We start from the raw sequence: 20,383 nt of genomic DNA, 5'->3' as shown, positions 1-20,383 counted from the left end.
AATTCCCTTAGAAACCCCAGGTCAAGCCTAGATCAGCTTGCTGCAAAGAGGCCTGACTTTTGTGCCCCCCCCCCCCGATTCCCCATGGGAGGAGAGGGTTTTAACCATGTTGTTTTTCCCACAGAGTTGGCAGCATCGTTGATGCTTCAAGGGGATTCTGTGGGTTTGTGAATTTAAAAGGTCAGACTGGTTCTTCTATTTCCAGCAGCGATGAAATAAATAACCTCTGTTAGGTGTGTCTTCTTGAGTAACAGAAGAAAGCCCACTTCCTTCTGATGAGGGGTGTTTGTGAATACATAAATTCAAATTGCATCACCTCGTGATCTTTAGTTTCTCCTATGGTTTTCTTCTTTTCACACTACAGCACCTTAACGAGAACCTGGCTAGGCTTACAGCCAAATTTGAGAAGGCCACAGCAGAGAAGCTAAAATGTCAACAGGAAGCCGAAGCCACAGCGAAGACCATCTCCCTTGCAAATCGCCTGGTGAGAATGACTTGATGAGGTTTGGGCCACCATGTGAAGGCCAACTTGTGGGTGGGCGCAGGAAGAACTTTGTGTAGTGCTATACGGACAACTAGCTGTGCTTCTGAATCTGAAAGTTTGTCCAGCTCAGAATGAAAGCAAATAGCATAGTGGTATGACACCTGGGACGCAGGTGGCGCTGTGGGTTAAAGCCTCAGCGCCTAGGACTTGCCGATCGAAAGGTCGGCGGTTCGAATCCCTGTGGCGGGGTGCGCTCCCGCTGCTCGGTCCCAGCGCCTGCCAACCTAACAGTTCCAAAGCACCTCCGGGTGCAAGTAGATAAATAGGGACCGCTTACCAGCGGGAAGGTAAACGGCGTTTCCGTGTGCGGCTCTGGCTCGCCAGAGCAGCGATGTCACGCTGGCCACGTGACCCGGACGTGTCTCCGGACAGCGCTGGCCCCTGGCCTCTTGAGTGAGATGGGCGCACAACTCCAGAGTCTGTCAAGACTGGCCCGTACGGGCAGGGGTACCTTTACCTTTACCTTTTATGACACCAGACTTGCAGAAGGGAGCAATTATTCAGCCAGGATATGTATAGCACGTGCCCCTTTCTTATTTATTAGTCTTGCTTTTCTAGGGGAAGTGTTTCCCGGTGTGGAGTGCTGCTTCAGGGACAAAAATCAAGTGACAGCTAGGATTCTTGATCTCTCCAAGGAATAGTAGCATGTGAATAGATCTGAAGAGCATTGTAGTGAATGCTTTAGTGGTTCTGTGCAAGCGTAGATTCAGCAGTCATTAATTACTGTGAGCATAAAACTCCTTGACTGCCATATCTGATTGGACTAATGAACTAGCCACAAATGCACAATGCGACCATTGCATGTAAAGCCTTCAAACTTTGGGACAACAATCCGGCCCTCGTGCCTTTTTTCACTTTTAATCATTCATAGCAGTATATGTCTGTATTGTCTGGTTTTGTGAATGATACATGGCTGTTGGCATAGCAGCCATTCACTAGCTCCAGCTGCTGTGAAATGAAACCTTTAATTTGTGATTTTAATGAGCATATGGGTTTTTAATGAGCACTGTTGCCCTTTATCTTTGCAATAAGTGTCTATTCATGTGTGTAGTTGTAATAGTATTGTGTTGTGCAAAAGGCCTGCCTTGCTTGTTTAACAAGAAGCAAAAAGTAAGGGCCTGCTGGTTGCTAAAAAAAAAAAAAGCAGTCAGTTGAACTAGTTAGGGACATAATCATATAGAATTACTAGAGCAGCAGTCCTGTACTCACTGACACTGAAGTTTTCCTCTGACTTCAGTAGCGTTCAGCTAGAGTAAGAGATATTACAGCTTATAGCTATGTGTATTAGAAAAGTGATACAGTCTACAAATGCTTTAGATGCTACAAATGAACAGTTGTATTTTAATATATCCAAGCCAGTGTTGTTGGCAAGTACAATGGGTTAAGCCTTAAGTAGTTCATGAAATTCATTATATATGATTTAAGGCCACCCTACAAACTAGTTTATTTCCTACATTACTACTACTACTATTATTAAAATACATCAACAAATTTGTTAATGCACTGGAACATATCTGCCACTAAAGCTTAGAATGCTTTCCTGTACCGCCATAAATGATGTCATGGCTAATTTAAACCGAGCACATTCATTCAAAGTCTAGTTTAATTAAAAAGTTTAACATAAAATTTCATACAGATAAACGCTGCATCCGAGAATAATTAAGGCAAGCAGCAAGCGGCTAATAGGAGACTTTTCCCGTCATGCTTTTCCAACACAAGTATCAAACCATTCTGCATTTTCACCAGCAAGTGGAGCTAGTCATTTCCACATTCCTACTTGTGTTTATTTACAGAGGATTGAGAGTTTAGCTTTGAGGATGTTACCAAAGAAGTCACTCTTAGAGAAGCCAATTAAAAAGTGAAAAAAGGAAAAGAACAATAACAACTAATTAGCATGGAGGGTGATCTCTTAATTAAGATGGAAACTGGTAAAATGAAATATTTTGCTTTATAGCACAGATGTGGGATGTTTTTCAGTCTTAGACTTTCTATTTTTAAGTTGACCTCTTGTCCTGCCTGGCATCTGTGTATGATTTATGCACTTTTGGACTAATTTGGTAAAAATGAGGGTAGTTGCACCCCAAGCACAGCAGAAACTCAGATGACTTACAGTAATTTCCCTTGCAAACATGTGGAGGGGAGGCCAGTCTGAGCTTCCCATGGTAAGCGGAAGTGGAATATCGGAGATGGAAATCACTTTTCCTCTTCTCACCGTGGCCAACCAAATACCTATGGCATTATTTTTGTATTTCTGGAAGCAGATGAAAAACGTGCATTTCAACGCTTCTTGCTACAAGGCATTCCAGTTTGTTGTTGTAAACTTGCATACATAATTCATCCAGTTTATATTTAACAAGGTTAAGATAGCACCTGTGCTTTTCAGTGTCATGGTTTGATCTTGAAAAGTGAGAATTATTGGTGTGTGATGAGTGTGTATTTTCAACATTATGTTACTCTATCCTGCCTTCCATATACCTGTGATATTATTTTATGTATTAATTTTGAAATACTGTTAGACCAAAAGCCCATCTTTTGGGGGGACAGGGTAGAACTAAAAGTTAAGCTTTTCGTCTGCCACACCTGATTTTGTATTGTTCTTAATATGGACATTGTATAGTTTTACACATACTCTTAATCCTCTTCTTAGTGACACATACTCCCTGATGCTTTAAAGCAAGGGAACTTCCGTGGGACAGTTTATTGTGGACTTGGTGCTGCTCACAGATGCAATTTTTGAGCAGCATCCACTTGACATCACCATTACCAAAATGCCAGTCCATATTATTTCTGTGAGGAATCATGGCTGATTAGGTTGAGGTGGGGTGATATATAGAACTGTATTTTGATGAGGACAGTGTTGTGTGGACACTATGAAAAACTTGCATGCAGAAGCAGCACCAAGTCCACAATAAACTGCTGTGTGGAAGCACCATTAATTTGTAGCTCTCTCCCCCACCCCCCACAATCTTCAAGATGACTCATGATTTTTTATTGGTGCACCTGTCTCAGGAAATGATTATCTATTTGGGAATATTCCTCTTTTCTTTATGTGTTTACCTTGCTTGGAATAGTAAAATTAGAGGTACTCATTTCAATTAACATTTGTTTTGTTCTTTTGATTTAAAACAAACAGACAACCTGCCAATGGTGCAGTAATTTAGGAAATCTTGTAATGCTAAGTATCTTCTCCTGCCAGCACTTTCCACCTTTAAAATACATCTCTCACAATTGTAACAAAATTAGCATGCTATTTTTGTATTTATTGTCTTATATGCCTGATCTCACATTCTGTTCTGTTTTCTCCAAATAAATCTTTTTGTTGCTGTTTAGGATTACTCTTTCATTTAGTATTTATTCTGATACTCTGACCTATCAGTTCTGCAGGTTCTCCTTCCTTAATTTCTTTTCCACTAAAAAGTGCCCGATAGCAGTGGTCATGTTTTTAAAAACAACAAAATAAAATTGTTTTGAAACAATTGACCCACAACCCAACAACTGACCCACAACCCAACAGCATCAGCTAAGATTATAAAAGGTTTGAGAAAATAAAAAAGGTTTTAGAATTGCCTGCCTTGAAGATGATGTTCTCTAAGTGATAGATGCCACAGAAAAAGACATTAACTGAACATTAGCAGTGCATGTAATGAGGCCTCAATTTATTGATCTCTAAGAACAAATGGATTTATGTACCACACTATTTGGATGTAATACTTCTGAAGAAAGTAATGGTGAAGTTGGGAAGAACCTGGCTTCAACTAGGGCACAGGTTTCTCAACAATTCCAGGTATTTTTTGTGTAATGTGAACCAAGATTTACATAATTTTACTGTGTTAATCAAATACAAAGAACAGCACTACTGAAAAAGCTTGAAGCGACTTGAAGTGTTCGGTAAAATGGCTGTTTCGATTAAGAGAACTCAGAATATTTTGTAGACAGATATATTTCAGTTATTGCAGTAAAATGAATATGCAAAAAAGTGAGTTAATCGTGTTTTCCAACATCCAATTTGATTACTTTGTAGAAAGCTCTGAGAGATAAATATTATCATTATAAAAATACTAAATAGATGGTTTCCCATGGCCTGTGCAGCCATTAGGCAGAGTGAGGCCTGCACCTCAGGTGGCAGAAGTCTCCAGAGAAGCGGCACCGGCATTTCAGGCCAGATCTTTGAAATCACATGACATCTTGCAGAGTGCATGAGATCTCTCACGATTTCAGCATGATTTCACCCAAAATTGGTGCTGAAACTGGCAGCAGATGTGGCAGGGCAAGATGGCACTTCCCATTTTGCCTCAAGTCGCAAAGCCAAATGTGCTTCCCCTGTCGTTTCCTGTAACAGATACCATTTTCGGGAAAGTCTACTTTGTCTATTCAATTAGAAAAAGCTTTAAAGGTTTTAACCAGGCATTTTCAGTCTGGCTATAAACTTATATGGTAGAGTAATAGCATATTACTCATATTTACCTCTGGGTAAAGCAGCAATAGGAAACATTATTTTCTCTGACTTAAAATCCCATCAGGGCTGGGTCCCAGTGTGAGAAGCATGCTAGTTCAATTAGGCACAGACCATTGGTCAATTTCTGAGGCCAGGGTCGGTTGGGAGAATTGTTCCTCAAACTTTCCTTTCCTGACCTATGCATAATCTAAACAAAAAATTCCAAAAAGAAGGGCACAAAGATGTAAAATGGCTATAAGCTCCTTACTGCATCACTCTTCACCAACAGCAGTTTTGTGAAACAGGACTTCTTAGGTTGCCAGTATAGACATCTTTCTTACTCCCAACCAGTACCTTGTAAGAGGCCTGCACTCCTAAGAATGAAAAATCTCTGAAGCCAGAATTTATTCAATGAGCTTTAATTGTGTGGTTTGTTTTCCACTACTCATTCTAGGTTGGGGGCCTAGCCTCTGAAAATGTGAGGTGGGCTGAATCAGTGAAAGACTTCAAGCAGCAAGAGAGTGCACTGTGTGGAGATGTCTTATTGATAACTGCATTCGTCTCTTACTTGGGTTACTTCAGCAAGAAATACAGGCAGGACCTAATGGACAGCGTATGGAAACCATACTTGCGCCAGCTAAAAGTGAGCACAAGATAACTGTCACATTTTCAGATGCATCTCTGCTTTCCAATCTGAGCTTTTGTTCTGTCATGAGATTGAAATCAAAGGCAGTCTATAATTGTGTTGGAACCAGGTTTAGAATGGACTTTTGAAAGTGTTCCACCCTGTTGCTGACTATGACATTTGGGAAACGTTTGTTATTATTTACCCAGATGGCTTTGAATTAATAGGTTGTGAATGTCCACAATACACACAGAGAGAGAGCTTTTGGATTTTCCATTTTTGTTTGCTTCTGTCTGCTATTCTCTCTAAAATGCCAAACAATCCTTTAAAAAACATTTCTATATAATTTATTATTATATTGCTCCAGTGTTTAAGATATATGATGTACCCTTAAGGATTCTAGTTCCAAGCCTTCTGGGTAAGCAAAGCTTGCTCTAGGGTCACCTGGTGTATACAAGTCTTTCTGGAACTGTGAATGCTGCCTTGCAGCATCACAGCAGACTTGTGAATGTGTTAATTACATTCTGCAAAAGTACAAGGTGTAATCTGATCCTGTTCTATCAAGCTGTCAGTTTAACCTGCCCCAGGCCTCATTCTTTGAGGTTTTTGTGTCATTGCTTGTTGTTGTTTTTGTACACAAAAGGATGTATTGAAGTAGAAGAGGGAGGGGTTGCCAATGAGCTAATTTATCTTAGCCCAGGGATGGGGAACATGTGGCTACAGATGTTGTTGGACTCCTAGATGTTTCAAATGTTGATGCTCCCAAATCTGCAGTCCAGTGTTACCTTGAGGGCCATAAGTTCCTGATCCCTGATTTAGCCCATGATTCCTTGATAAAATTGTGAAAACTTAGCTTAGCTGTATTTCTACCGATGTTCTACTCCCCTATATTCTAAGACTAAAGTTTGAAAACTGTAAATGCAGCACGTTCTTTCCCCATTGGCTCAGATACAAGAAGGGCAAAACAGAAACCACTACACAAACCAGTTGTGTTTAAATCTTATGGTTTCAGCTTAGAAGTACATTTTTCTCAAAGAAATTTGGTGGTGGCAATATCTAGAAACTCTGTAACTTGGCTAGCTGGGGACCCTTATGCATCCAGTTAAGAGAAGCATTCCATATTACTCTCAAAAGATGGGACATGAGGGCAGAATCCATGGCACAAAAATATTTAATCCTCTGCAGAAAGCTTTGAATATTGTATTTATCACCAGATGGTAACCCCTTCAAAGTTGTGTTCCCTTTGGGTGACTATCCTGTAGCCAGGATAGTGGAATGTTGAATGTAGAAAATATATCTAGCTTTGACCAACCATTCAATTCCTAGGAAATGAAGAAAGGACCCTTGCTTCCACTTCAGCTGTGTGGGCTGATTCACATTTTGGAGGGCAAGGCATATGTCAATGGGGCAAGGTTTATCCTGCATTTAATTAGTTTTAGATTTGGAAAATACCTTCTTGAACCTTGGGGCTTTTACACAAATTTTTCACTTTAAAATAAATATACACTTGTATGAAGTCATATACATATACATTCAATGCATTGTTGAATAATACATGCACGTGAATGCTCGCAGCATTCTGAAGATCAAATGGGTGTGGCTTGAAAAGCTTGAGAACAATGATCCCAAGGGGTAATTACACCCTGAAACTGATACTGCAAGGAAGAGGTTTTCAACCTTATTGAGGCCACGGCTCCCTTAACCAACTACATTCTTTCTGTGGCACCCCTGTGGGGTTCCGTAGCCCAGTTATGTCACCCCTTGCCTGCAGTGCTGGCAGCCTCTCACCCTTTTTCAAACACCCTTTCTTGTGGAATGTGCCCCCAGCCTCCTCTCCTCTCCCCTCTCCTTATTAGTCCTCTGGGCAGCTGCCATCCCTGGTCTCTGAGCTGTCCCCCCATCCACCCACACAGACAAATGCCTCTTGGAGGCACCATTCATCTGGGGAGCTTGTAGCCAGGTCTGCTGCAATAAACAGCTGTGCAAGCCTTTGGGAGACAGAGTCGTGATAAGGTATCAGAGGAGGGAAAGAAAGAGGGACAGAGGCCAGTGTTGCCTGTGGCACCCCAACCATCATTCAAGGCACCCCAGGGTGACATGGCACACTGGTTGAAAACCACTGCTGTAAGGGGTTCCAGGTGGTGGTTGTTTGGTTTGGATGGTGCACACAATGGTGAGTTTGGTATCTATGTGCAGTACTCCTTTGCCCAAGCTGGGTTTTTTTTCCATTGATGGTTAGGAGGCAGAAAATACCTTATTCCCCTTATTCCGGTTTCAGTGATGCAGCAGGAAATTTGAAGTCCCTCTTGTGCCTCTCAGTCTTTCACCTAAAGGTTTTATACAATCTTAAGAAATTGCAGGCGATAGTAGAGACCTGCTGTTAAATAATAGAAAAAGTAATATTAATTCAGCTTGCTGGTACTTGGAGTACATAGGTGTTTACTGTTCATCTGCAAGTTGTGTGCCTTTTGTTGTCCTAGGTTGCAATCCCGTTGACTCCATCTTTGGATCCTCTGATGATGCTGACTGATGATGCTGACATAGCAGCCTGGCAGAATGAAGGGCTACCAGCTGACCGCATGTCCACTGAAAATGCCACAATCCTCAGCAACTGCGAGCGCTGGCCGCTCATGGTTGACCCCCAGCTCCAGGGCATCAAGTGGATCAAAACCAAGTATGGTGAAGCTCTCCGAGTGACCCGGATTGGGCAGAAAGGGTGAGCAGGAAAGACCCATGCAAAGCTGCAGCTGGGAAAAAGCAAAACCTGATGTGTTCAATTGCAGTGTCAGATTTGATGTATATTCTGCTTCAGACTAAAGATCGTAGGAGGCAATTACGTTTGGAAGGAAAGCACTCCAATTTTGCAGCTATGTAGAACTTTTGTGTATTAACCTGCCTTTTTCATTACCAAGATTATAGAGATTTCTGATTAAATGGGGAGGAGCTGTGCAGAACTTGGCATGGTTGCCATAGAAACGTCACTGAAACTGTGAATGTATTGAGGAGGAGGAGAATGAAGGAGGTTTGGCTGCACTCTGGGTACCAGCTGGCTGTGCGTCACACTGCAGTTCTTCAGCGCTGAGGATTTAGTCTCTTGTTCTGTTGCTTCACCTCTGATATTTGGCCTTTAAGACTCAGGCCTCATGGACAGCGGTCTTCCAGGTTGCACTGTTGCAAGCTCTCAAAAGGAAGAGGTCCAGGGGTGGGGCGATAAAATAGAACTGTTAAATAGAACACATTAACCCCATTTATTCATTCATTAGATTTAAGCATGACTGATTTATCAGTCTTAAACAAGACTGATTTATCCCACAACTTCATCCCATAAATTCAAGAACAAATCATTCAGCAGATTACAAAAAGCTGTCCAGTGCTTGCAAGTTTGTTTTTTGTTTGTTTTTTGTAAATCTTATTATTTATGGTCATACCCAAATAAGGCGAAAGTCAAGATTCCCTCTGTTAGAGCAGTCATTTATCTTTAAATTATCAGTGCACCCCACTCCCCCCAAGTAGCATTCCAGTTTGGGCCATTGGTGTTCAATTCAAAAGGTTTCTCTTAATTTTCTCATGTAACACACTTTGGCCAGCAAGAACCCTGGGAAAATAGAGAGAGATCTGAATCCGGTTGCAGAAGGGATTGTACATAATAAAATAAAGTGTCCCAGAAAAACACATTGCGCATAGAGAATCTGGGGCATGACTGTATCCCCAAACGTTTTGCTTACAGGTGCTGATCACTCTGTGGATCCTATGAATTTAATTAAACTTTGGGCCTCTAACATGCTTTCCTTTTAGCAAGTGAAACGCTACCCCATGCTGCTGGACCAGCATAATCATGCATACATAGTGCAGACACTTGGTTTGCTTTCTTTTACTCTCAATGCTGCCCCCGCCCCTGCCATATAACCAGTATTAACATATTTAAACCCCCGAGTTTACTCTGCTTCTCCCACTCTTTCCCTTATGAAGGCAAATGTTCCTTGCTTTAAAGGTCTGTGTGGGTTATTGCTGCATATGTCATCTTTCCTAGGTATCTGGATATGATAGAGCAGGCTCTTGCTGCTGGTGAAGTTGTTCTGATTGAGAACTTGGAAGAATCTGTTGACCCAGTTCTAGGTCCATTGCTTGGCCGTGAGACAATAAAAAAAGGAAGGTAAGATGGTGGTGAATCAGAAGGCTCCTCATCTGCGGTTGTCAAGTTCTGGATGATTGGAAAGCATGTGTGTTGTCTGACAGGAGCTGCTGTCGATTCTGTGGGCAATATGTGTGCAAGTTCTGGTGAACTTTCCTAGAGGCCACCAGGGGAAATTATTCTCCAAGCCCAAATTTCAGGAACCAAAATATTGTAATGGTTGAATTAGGAGGACCTTCTCAATAATGGTACAACAGTGATGGGGTGTGCCCCCTCCCCTGGGAGATGGTGTCTCATAGTCAAGTTGGAGGCATCTTTTAAAACACTTTTGTTGCAGCAGCTTTTGAAAAATGGTGTCCCGAGTGATAAGAAAATAATAATCCAGCAGGCCATTACTTTTATATCATGGGGTTCTATTTTAAATATTTGTTTTATTATTAGGTCCAGTGAGCATTGGGAAAGTGATCACCATAGAATAATAAAAATAACAGCAGTCACACATAGAAGACTCAGATGTGGTTTGCTGTACTCTTAATTAGAAGAGGCAAGTCAAATAAAGCAAAGCCTCATGGACTTGATAGAAGAATAAAAAAGCAAACAAATCCTTTTATATTAAAGTAATGAAAAATGCTCTTATTTGACAAGCTTCTTCATTCTGATATTCAGCTGTCATTTCTCCTTTTTCTTTTGCTACACTCCTGTCTTTTCTGTTCTTGGTTTATTTCCTCTGGTCCTTCCACAACATTCCTCTGTCACTGAAGTGGAAATGTTACAAGCAATGACACCAGTCTATGTGCCTAACCATTAAAGTATATTCTTGTGGAGTCCTGATCATAAAGCCATTTATAGTGACAACTCTACCACGGCCACATGTATGCAGTGGCCTGTGTGACAGACGTCCTTGAGGTGTCCTGCACACTCCCTTATTGAAAAAGTCATGCTTTTTAATTCTGAGAGGTGCAGTGCATTCTTATCTTCATATTACTGAATACCTTTCATTTCATAGTGATATAGCGTTGCTTTAAAATAGTCGTTCAACTTCAATTTGGCACTTCTGTTTATTTCGCCTAAAGGTCAAGAATAGCATTGTCACATGATGACTTAGGAAAAACCAATTCCCACAACCTTATACGTATATATATATATATGCAACTTGTGGGAGAGACGTTGAAGATAGATGAGGACTCTTGTTTTCCTTTCAGGTGCATTAAAATTGGAGATAAAGAGTGTGAGTTCAACCCCAATTTCCGACTGATTCTCCACACCAAGCTTGCAAACCCCCATTACCAGCCGGAAATGCAGGCACAGTGCACCCTCATCAACTTCACCGTGACTCGGGATGGCCTGGAAGACCAGTTGCTGGCAGCAGTTGTCAGTATGGAGAGGCCTGATCTGGAAGAACTAAAGGTAAGTTGCAAGCTGGCTGCAAGCCTAAAATGAAACCTTTTCCCACTGAACCTTCCTCTACAAAATGAATTTTGTACAGTTAAAATGTACTTCCCACTGTTCATGACACCCAGTTGGAAGCCAAAGACAAAATAAACATGTACTCCACAGGCCAGCACATATACTTTCTCTTCTTGCTCCCCACTCAAATGCAGTGGCATGCATGCATGCATGTGCTTCCTTTGTAGTTGGCCAGAAGAGAAAGTGGGGGTTGGCAGAAGGGTCAAGAAGAGAAATATGCCAGGAGGAGAACGGGTGAGAAAGAAGGAGGAGTTAGGCATTGAGCTGGCTGGTGGCTATGCATATATTTTTCTTTCTGATGTGAGGAAGTACAGACTCTCTTCTGGGTGGAAAAAACCCCCCAACTTGAGGGAGCAACATCGTAGGAGGTGAGAGACTATTTTCCTGTGGGTTTTCTTCAGTGACCAGGCAGCAAGCAGGAACAGACAGTGTGCCTGTTTTGGCCCAGACCACATTCTGAGGGCATTGCCATTTTTTCTTGGCCTCTTCTCCCTGTCCTGCTCCCATGTGAAGTGACAGCACTGCAGAGGCCTTTCACAACCTGGCCTCATTTCACCTCTCCCCTCAAGCAGCATTGAAGCACTGCAGAGGCCTTCCTTGACCTGCCTCTGGCCTCTTTCCCCCTCCCAGCAGCTGCCCCATGTCTCCATTGCAAACAGCATCTGTGCTGGCTGCAAAATCTGAACGGTCTCTCTACTCATGCTCATTCACTCATTGAAAAAGGCCACTAGTCAATCTCAGTGCCCTCTGTCTGTTGGTGCTCCTCATTCCACTACACAGTGTTTGGTGTGTTGGTGGCTGTTGTGCCCTTTCCTCCCTCAACCCCAACAGCAGCCAGACAGCTGGTGGGAGGGCACTGTTTGCAGAGGCACTTCATATATTTATTTAGAGCATTTGTTCCCTGCTGCTCAGCCAAAAAGTCTCCCAGGGTGGCTTACATACAAGACACTTGAATAAAGTAGACATAGTCCAGAGAGAGAAGCCTGGCAAAAGTTAACTGAATGAAGCAGAATATAGCTTCATCAGGAAGCTTTTGTCTTTTTGCAAGGCCTTGCATGGCAGCATGCAACTAAACATCCAGAAGAAAGCTGCCATGCAGCTAGGCAGCCAGTGCATGCTGCAGTAATCTCAATGAAGATAATGGCAGCTCCTTTGGTTGCTGTGCAGCACCTCCCCACCCCCCACCACAACCCTTTGTTAGTTGACTTACTGACAACAGTAGTTACCTCTAGATTACACACTAAATAATATCTGCTATTGTACTTCCAACTGGAGAACAGCACTCTTGCTAGGCGTGGCCAGCACTGCAGCCCACAAAAAAAATATATCCAGGGTTCCGCAGAACTGGGGCTCAGACTTCTCCTGGGCTACCCAGTAACAACACTCGCAGTAAGGTTTTCTTTCAGTGGCAGAGCCTAAACTCTGAACGTTCTGCCCACTGAGGAAATTTAAATGCTTTTAGAAAGAACGTGAAGGCATACCTTTTACATCAAGCATTTGGAGGTGAGGGGAGATGCAAACTGAGAGCTCTTTTGTTATGTGCTGCTTACATTGTATTGATGTTTAAATTGGTTTCAGAAATATGTGTCAATGTGTTTTAATATGTTGTACAGCAGCTGGTGACTGTAGGGTGAAGGGCAGTATAAAAATACCTAATTGAACATAATAAATAAATTTGCTGCACAGATTGCTCCCTTTGCTGGGAGAGTTTCCATGCCGCTGGCATGTCCCCTTAAAATGTCTGGAGATGGCATGAAAATTATGCATATTGTGATGGGATAGTGAGCTGCTTGTGCGTAAAAGCTTGATCCCTCTGGGGTTTGGCTGGTCATCCAAACCGAGGCACTAACGGAGCCCCCAAAGCATGACTCCGTCAGTCGCTGGTAGAATCTGACAGTGGGCGTCTACGGAATTTACGCCAACATAAAAGCTGTTTGACGGACATGCGCCTTCGTGACTCTCTGCGTGACAGTTTCCGGCGAAGGGTGGGAGTTCCTAACGGGGGTCTTGTTACCTCTTCGCTATTCTCACTAGAAGTATCCCAGAGCCTCCCCTCCGCTGTGACTCCTGCACTCCCCCTGCTGGTTCCTTCCTCTGCTGCAGATTCTCTCCTATTCTCCTGGAGCCTGTCCACCACCTGTCCCTCCGATGGCAGTTCCCTGACATCCACCTCCCCCCAGGGCCCCCTTCACCCCCTCCCGCCTCCTCTCCCACTGGCGGTGAGGGCGGAAAGCCCCTGAAGGAACTCTCCTCGTCGTCCGAGGATTCAAACACTTCTTGCCACGGCGTACCGTCTCTCTCCCCGTCTTCCTCTTCTTCGTCGGAGTCGGCTTCCTCACCCACCCCTGACTCTGGGAACCCTTCAAACTCTCCTTCCTCATCGGTGGTCCCAAAGTGTTCCCTTCTAAATCGTGCCACGGGTTGCGGTTTTCTTGGGAAACGCTGATGAAATGTTTCTATTAAGACCTCGTCATTGACTACCTCTGCTGGTACCCAAGTGTTTTCCGACTCTACTTCCCCCTCCCATTCTACCAGATATTCCACCTGATTCCCCTTCCACCTGGAATCAATGATTCCTGCCACGTTCATGTCGCGCTCTCTCTCTTCTATCACGGGCGTTTGGGTGGCCTCTCTCTCACGCTCCCCCCACTCACGTCCCTCTCGGTACGGCGACAGTAATGACCTGTGAAATACTGGGTGTAATTTCATGTGACTGGGCAGCCTGAGTTTGAATGCTACTGGGTTGACCTGCTGTATGACCTCAAAGGGTCCCAATCTTTTGGGTCTCAATTTCTTACTCCCGCCCTTGAACGGTAGTCCTTGGGTGGATAACCACACCCGGTCTCCCACCCTTATAGTTTCACCTTCCCTCCTATTTCTGTCTGCTTGCTTCTTATATTCTTCCTTGGCTTTCTCTAAATTAAGTTGAAGCTGACGGTGGATCGCTTCCATCTCTTCAAAAAAATATTCCGCCGCCGGCACGCTCCACCTCTCCCCTCCCTCTCCTGGGAATGCCCGGGGGTGACACCCATAATTTGCCAGAAAGGGACTCATCCCTGTGGACACGTTCTCCGCGTTGTTGTAGGCAAATTCTGCTAGAGGTAACTTATCCACCCAATCATTTTCTCTGTCTTTTACATAACACCTCAGGTATTGTTGTAAAATCCCGTTTGCCCTTTCCGCTTGCCCATTTGTTTCTGGGTGCCGGGCAGTTGAGAAATTGAGTTCTACATGCAGTAAGCTCATAAGTTTCCTCCAGAACCTGGAAGTAAATTGTTTCCCTCTGTCGCTCAAAACCCTCAAGGGGGCGCCATGCAACCTAAAAATATGTTCTACAAACAACTTGGCGGTTTCCTCCGCTGTGACCGCATGTGAACAAGCTATAAAATGACACATCTTGGTTAATAGATCTACCACCACCATGACAGCTGTTTTGCCTTTGGATTTTGGCAGGTCCGTCATAAAATCTATGGATACTGCCTCCCATGGCCTTTCTGGCGTGGGTAAGGGTTGTAATAGCCCCGCTGGCGCCACCCTCTCTCCTTTCGCTCGCTGGCACCTGTCGCAACCCCTGACATATTCCCGTACGTCCTCCCTCACCTTGGGCCACCAAAACTCCCTGGTAACCAACCACATGGTTTTGTGCTGTCCAAAATGTCCCGCTGTGGGGCTGTCATGCAACTGCTTGAGTACTCTGCCCCTCAGTTCCCCATCGGGTATGTACAGTGCCCCTTTGTAATACAACGCCCCGTTCTTTTCTTCAAACCCCCCTGTGTTCTCCTCTGTCCTCCTGAGCTCTCTGAGTTTCTCTTGGGCGTATTCATCGTTCTCAGTACCCTCTATCAGTTCCCTCTGCCCCACCAATGCCGCCCCACACACCCAGCGGTCTTCAGGGATTACATGCCTTGCCTCAGGCGCTCCCCCCAAGGTGGCTACGTTAAACGCTATCAGTTCTGTGTGTCTTGACACCCTCATTATCATTGGTACAGTCTGTTGGCTCACTTCTCCTCCCAACAGCTCCCTCCCATCAATCGTGGTAACCTGCAAAGGCTTACTTAATGGGATAGTCTGTATCTGGTGTTCAGCTGCAAACTCCTTACTCATGAAATTACATGAGCTACCTGAATCCAATAGCGCTTTTATCTTCAGTGGGTGTCCGTTTGCCAGTTCCAGCAACACCTCTATCACAAGCGCTGGTCTTGGAGGTTCCGGCGTGGGCACATTCACTACTCCCTGGCCTGGCTGCTGTGCCCTGATGTTGGCAACCAGGCGTTGGCTTTTACTTGCTCCGTGATTTCTTCTTCCTCCTTCCCCCCAACAGTTCCCGCCATCCCTTGCCATTCCTTCCTTTGCGGACAGACTCTGGCAAAGTGACCTGGCTGTTGGCAGAGATAGCATCTCTTGCCGCTCTTTCCCTCCTTCTTCCGCCCTTCACTGGTGTTTGAAACTGCGCGCGCGCGCGCTGTTCCAAGTTCCATCGGCTCTGCTGGCGGGAAAGGCTGCTCCGGAATCTCTGGAATGCGGAAGTCCTTCCAACGTTCCCCTTTTCCTCCCCGCTTTTCCATAGCTCTAGCCTCCTGGCGTGCTCCTATGGACAGCGCTGATTTAGTCAGCTGATCCATAGACTCCGCCCTAGGCACCCGGGAAAGTTCATCTTTCACTGCCGGAGAGAGACCTTCTTCAAACAGCATTTGAATAGGTTCACTAGCAAGGTCCCACCCTAGTCTATGAATCAGCATGGTGAACTCAGTCCAGTACTCACATACAGATCGGCTCCCCTGTTTACACGCCATTAACTGTCTGCGCACCACCCCCTGCTCGATCTCGCTGGACAACATCAAGTCCATAGCCCGAAAAAACTTCATTGTGTCCTTTCAGATTTCATTATTGGCTGCCATCAGGGGCCGAACCCAGTCCTTCGCCCCTCCCTCTAGATGGCCAATCACGTACGCCACTCTAGAGTTCTCATCGGGGAAGTCATCAAACAGTAGATTGAGAGCATATTGCATCTCTGTCCTAAAGGCTTGATAGTTCCTGGGATCCCCCCCAAATTTCTGCACCAATCCAGGCACCCGTCTGGCAAGTGGGGTGGTTTTCCCTTTATCCGCATCTTGAGCCCTCCTCTCCTCGAGCCTCGCCGTTTGCAGCGCCAGCTGGACCTCCAACGCCCTGTACCTTTCTTCCAGGCTTGGACCTGCTCCAGCTCCAGCTCCTGCTCCTCCGGTTCCGGCTGGTTCACTCATGATGCCCTCTGCTTGCACAAGCTGCTTTCAAAGACTGTCAGATTGCTGTGATGGGATAGTGAGCTGCTTGTGCGTAAAAGCTTGATCCCTCTGGGGTTTGGCTGGTCATCCAAACCGAGGCACTAACGGAGCCCCCAAAGCATGACTCCGTCAGTCGCTGGTAGAATCTGACAGTGGGCGTCTACGGAATTTACGCCAACATAAAAGCTGTTTGACGGACATGCGCCTTCGTGACTCTCTGCGTGACAGTTTCCGGCGAAGGGTGGGAGTTCCTAACGGGGGTCTTGTTACCTCTTCGCTATTCTCACTAGAAGTATCCCAGAGCCTCCCCTCCGCTGTGACTCCTGCACTCCCCCTGCTGGTTCCTTCCTCTGCTGCAGATTCTCTCCTATTCTCCTGGAGCCTGTCCACCACCTGTCCCTCCGATGGCAGTTCCCTGACACATATAATAGTGGCAATCGGTATATGTTTCAACCCAATGGTGTTGAGCAGGTATTTTGGGTAGCCTCCCTGTGGTGGCCATAATATGTAGGCCAGTTGTAAACAAATTCCCATTGGTTTTAAGATCTGTGAATCATATATCTAAATAGTTATGGATCACACACTTAATTAACTGCTAGGTAAAAATAGTAGCAGAACATATTGAGGGGGTTGGTTATCAAGTTGCTTAGAGTATAGCATACTGATATGAAAGCATCCATCTTAGACTTCTCTGAACAAAGGCCCTTAAAAAAATCCGACAAATAGCCAAAGAGTCAAATGCTTCCTTGAATAGGAAAAAAAAAGTTTCCTGTTGAAAAATGTGACCATATTTGTTGTTTAATATTCAGACTTCTTATAAATTTTATGGTGGCATCTTCATGGCTTGTCCACTGAAAATCTATCAAGGATATAAAATTGTTATAATCTTGACAAGGCAGCTTGTAAATTTAAAATATGAATCACAGTAAAAAGCTGGGCCAGTATATGATATTATGATTTGGTTTGCGACTTTTTTGGCCCGAGGACTGTGCTGCCTCATGTACAACCTTCCAGAGGCCACATGCCAGTGGCAAAAGTGTGCAGAGGAATGAGTGTGCTTCTTACCTTTGTACAGGATGCTACATTCCTGCTGCACAAAAATTGGAGGTTTCTACACATGAATCTCTCTGTCCAGACAAGTGTGTTGTTGTTATTATTCAGTGTTGCGCCCCCCCCTCTATGTGGGTGGGCGGGCGCAAGAGAAACAGAGAGAGAGAAAGATAGAGAGTGGGTGGTTTTGCGGAAAAGTCTACAGAAAAAAATACCCTGCTGCTGGTGTTAGGAAAATGCTTGCTGTGGAAATCAAGGCATTAATGTATTTTGTGTTTTGTGGGGGGTCTGTACCTCAACTCTTTACAGTCTGATCTCACAAAGCAGCAGAATGGATTCAAAATAACTTTGAAAACTTTGGAAGACAACTTGCTGTCCCGCCTCTCTTCTGCCTCAGGGAACTTCCTAGGGGATACAGCTCTAGTGGAAAATCTAGAAGTCACCAAACAGACAGCTGCAGAAATAGAAGAAAAGGTAAAAATGCAAACTGGGTCTGGGGGGATATGCAGGGAACGACCCCTGCGTATGCATTTTGTCAAGAGCTAGGAAGTTCATTAAAACTTTTAAATTGCATCTTAGGTCATCTTGTTCTGCTTGGAGACTAGAAATCATTAGGAGGCCACACACACTTCGGTTCTGGTCAAGTCTAGGAATCTTCCTGCTTCAGAATAGATGGGCATTAAATGGGCAATTCAAAGTGAAGTACAAATAGCAGTATCCAATGTAAAGACCATAAAACTTTAGCACTATAATAAGATGCCTTAAACCATTCCAGTTTAATACCAAGGCTTTTTATTTAACTTCAGTTAATTCAACATGCATTACATTAACTCAATTAAACTTGGATTTTAGCAGAGGCGGCATGACAGGATCCACTGAAGTTTATGTGGTCCAGATTAAATTGGCAGGAATTCCAGCAGTTTGGCACTGATGTGGCTCCCCTGGGTAAAAAATCTGTCTTTTAAAACCATCCTCTTTGATAGTCATTTGACACACATAATTTGCTTTGCAAATTTCAGTTGCATCTTTCACATACAAGTAGCTTTCTGCAGCCATAGGAGCATATAATTCCAAGCTGTACCTATGTACAGACTACAGAAGTTCCCATGCTGTTTGTATGGGTGGTTCTTAAACACATACATGATGTATATTTGTAGAGGCTAGTGCTTCATCAATCTTCTTTTGGAATTCCTTGCCAAGTAGTTTTGTAAGAAGGCCTTGTACACTTCTGTACTATAAAATGTGGGAAAATATTATTACTATTCATTTCTATACTGCTTTATATTTTAAAGAAAAAAATCTCAAAGTGGTTCACAACCTACATTAAAACCTCAAATACAATAATCTAGGATAAAACATTATTGAAGAAAGTCAAATATAAAGTATACATTCAAAGCAACATAGAATCTTAGATTTGGAAGGGACCACAAGGATCATCTAGTCTAACCCTCTGCAATGCAGGAATCTTTAGCCCAACATGGGGCTTGAACCCATGACCTTGAGATGAAGAGTCTCATGCTGTACCAAACTTAAATATTATCTTAAAGGTTTCAAAATAAAACATTACAAAGGAGATCAGCTACAGAATTCAGATTCAATGTATCAAAGTTTTTTTTTTTTTTAAAAAAATCTTAAACATTTCACAAGAAAACATTTCAGATATTGGTTTCTGAGGAACTTGCAAATGAATGAAGAAATCTGTTGGAAATCAGGATAGTATCCAGCAAAGGAATTCCATTACTACAAGGACTTCTGGCCGCACAGCAAAACTTTCTGACCCTCTCCTCTCCCCCCAAACCTGCTCTGGAAGTTATCTTGGATATGATCACAGTCTAGGAAAATAAGAAAACTATGTTTACAGGAAATACTTGCTTGACAGTAAAGATTCTACAGGAAATACTTTTTTGATAACTTGATAGCAGGCATGCTCTTGCGTCTCAGCAGGAGAGACACAGAATATGTCTACTCTCCCAAGGTGAGGATAAAGAAGGGCGTAGGAAATGAAGTGAGCAACCCTAAGTATCAGCCTAGCATCTGTGGGAAGGTCAGTACAGGTTAGGTCAGAAAGGACAGTCTAAGCAACTTCAGAGTTCCCCCCACCCTCTCTCTCTCTTCTTTTTCATATTGACAAATCATCCTCCAGTGGAAGGTGAGTTGCATCCTAACACTTCTAACAGGGGGAAACCCTGAGAGGAGAGAGTGCTGAGGGAGGGGGAGTTTTGTTGTGCAGCCAGATACCACCTGAAGTTTCTTGATGACCAAGTTGCAAGCAAGATGACATTTGAACACCTTTCCTCTTCATTCCTTGGATTTTACATTACTGGAGCTTTTTTCAGTGCCAGAAGAAGCAGGCAGGTGAGGAGAGAGGAGGCACTCCTGATACACGTGGCATGTTGTTATGTCTAAACCAATCAGCTGAGCTTATGTCATCTCTATGGAAACAAAGTTTGCACGAACGAATGTGGTTGTCTTACATCTTCATGGTTGGATTTGCCTTTCCTTTCCTCTAGGTCCAGGAGTCGAAGGTGACAGAAACAAAGATTAATGAGGCAAGGGAGCATTACCGTCCTGCAGCAGCTCGTGCCTCCTTGCTGTACTTTATCATGAATGACCTCAATACCATCCATCCCATGTACCAGTTTTCCCTGAAGGTACAGCATTTATGTGTTTGGGGACTTCCTCCAACTTCCCAGGCAGTTTAAATTGTGCTAAATCTTAGGAGTCAAATTGTAGGAGTACCCCATTGCTTTTCAAATATAGTGACAGCTGGATTTCAGTGGCTCTTTGCTTTCTCTGTACTTTAACCGCTAACCATTTGTACTACAGGATTGCTGGTTTTGACCTTTAAAGCTCTAAGCAGCCAGGG

At 43.9% G+C, this 20,383-nt stretch overlaps 1 protein-coding gene across 3 annotated transcripts in view; it reads left to right on the top strand.

Annotated features, from left to right (window-relative positions):
- The window catches only part of DNAH9 (dynein axonemal heavy chain 9), a 192,836-nt gene that overhangs the window by 122,907 nt on the left and 49,546 nt on the right, over positions 1–20,383 (top strand). For 2 of the 3 annotated variants that reach the window (XM_083725741.1, XM_083725742.1), the window contains 7 exons: positions 365–484; positions 5,434–5,622; positions 8,085–8,320; positions 9,635–9,757; positions 10,939–11,143; positions 17,827–17,991; positions 20,028–20,168. In XM_083725741.1, coding sequence (XP_083581867.1) covers positions 365–484; positions 5,434–5,622; positions 8,085–8,320; positions 9,635–9,757; positions 10,939–11,143; positions 17,827–17,991; positions 20,028–20,168 — 1,179 coding nt within the window. Of the gene's footprint in view, positions 1–364; positions 485–5,116; positions 5,337–5,433; positions 5,623–8,084; positions 8,321–9,634; positions 9,758–10,938; positions 11,144–17,826; positions 17,992–20,027; positions 20,169–20,383 lie in introns of those variants that run through there. The other variant, XM_083725743.1, reaches the window with a different exon arrangement.

Source organism: Podarcis gaigeae (genome assembly GCF_964106915.1).
Source record: "Podarcis gaigeae genome assembly, chromosome: 2".
Classification (NCBI taxonomy): domain Eukaryota; kingdom Metazoa; phylum Chordata; class Lepidosauria; order Squamata; family Lacertidae; genus Podarcis; species Podarcis gaigeae.
The sequence above is the reverse complement of the archived record's forward strand: the minus strand, read 5'-3'. Positions and strand labels throughout refer to the sequence as shown.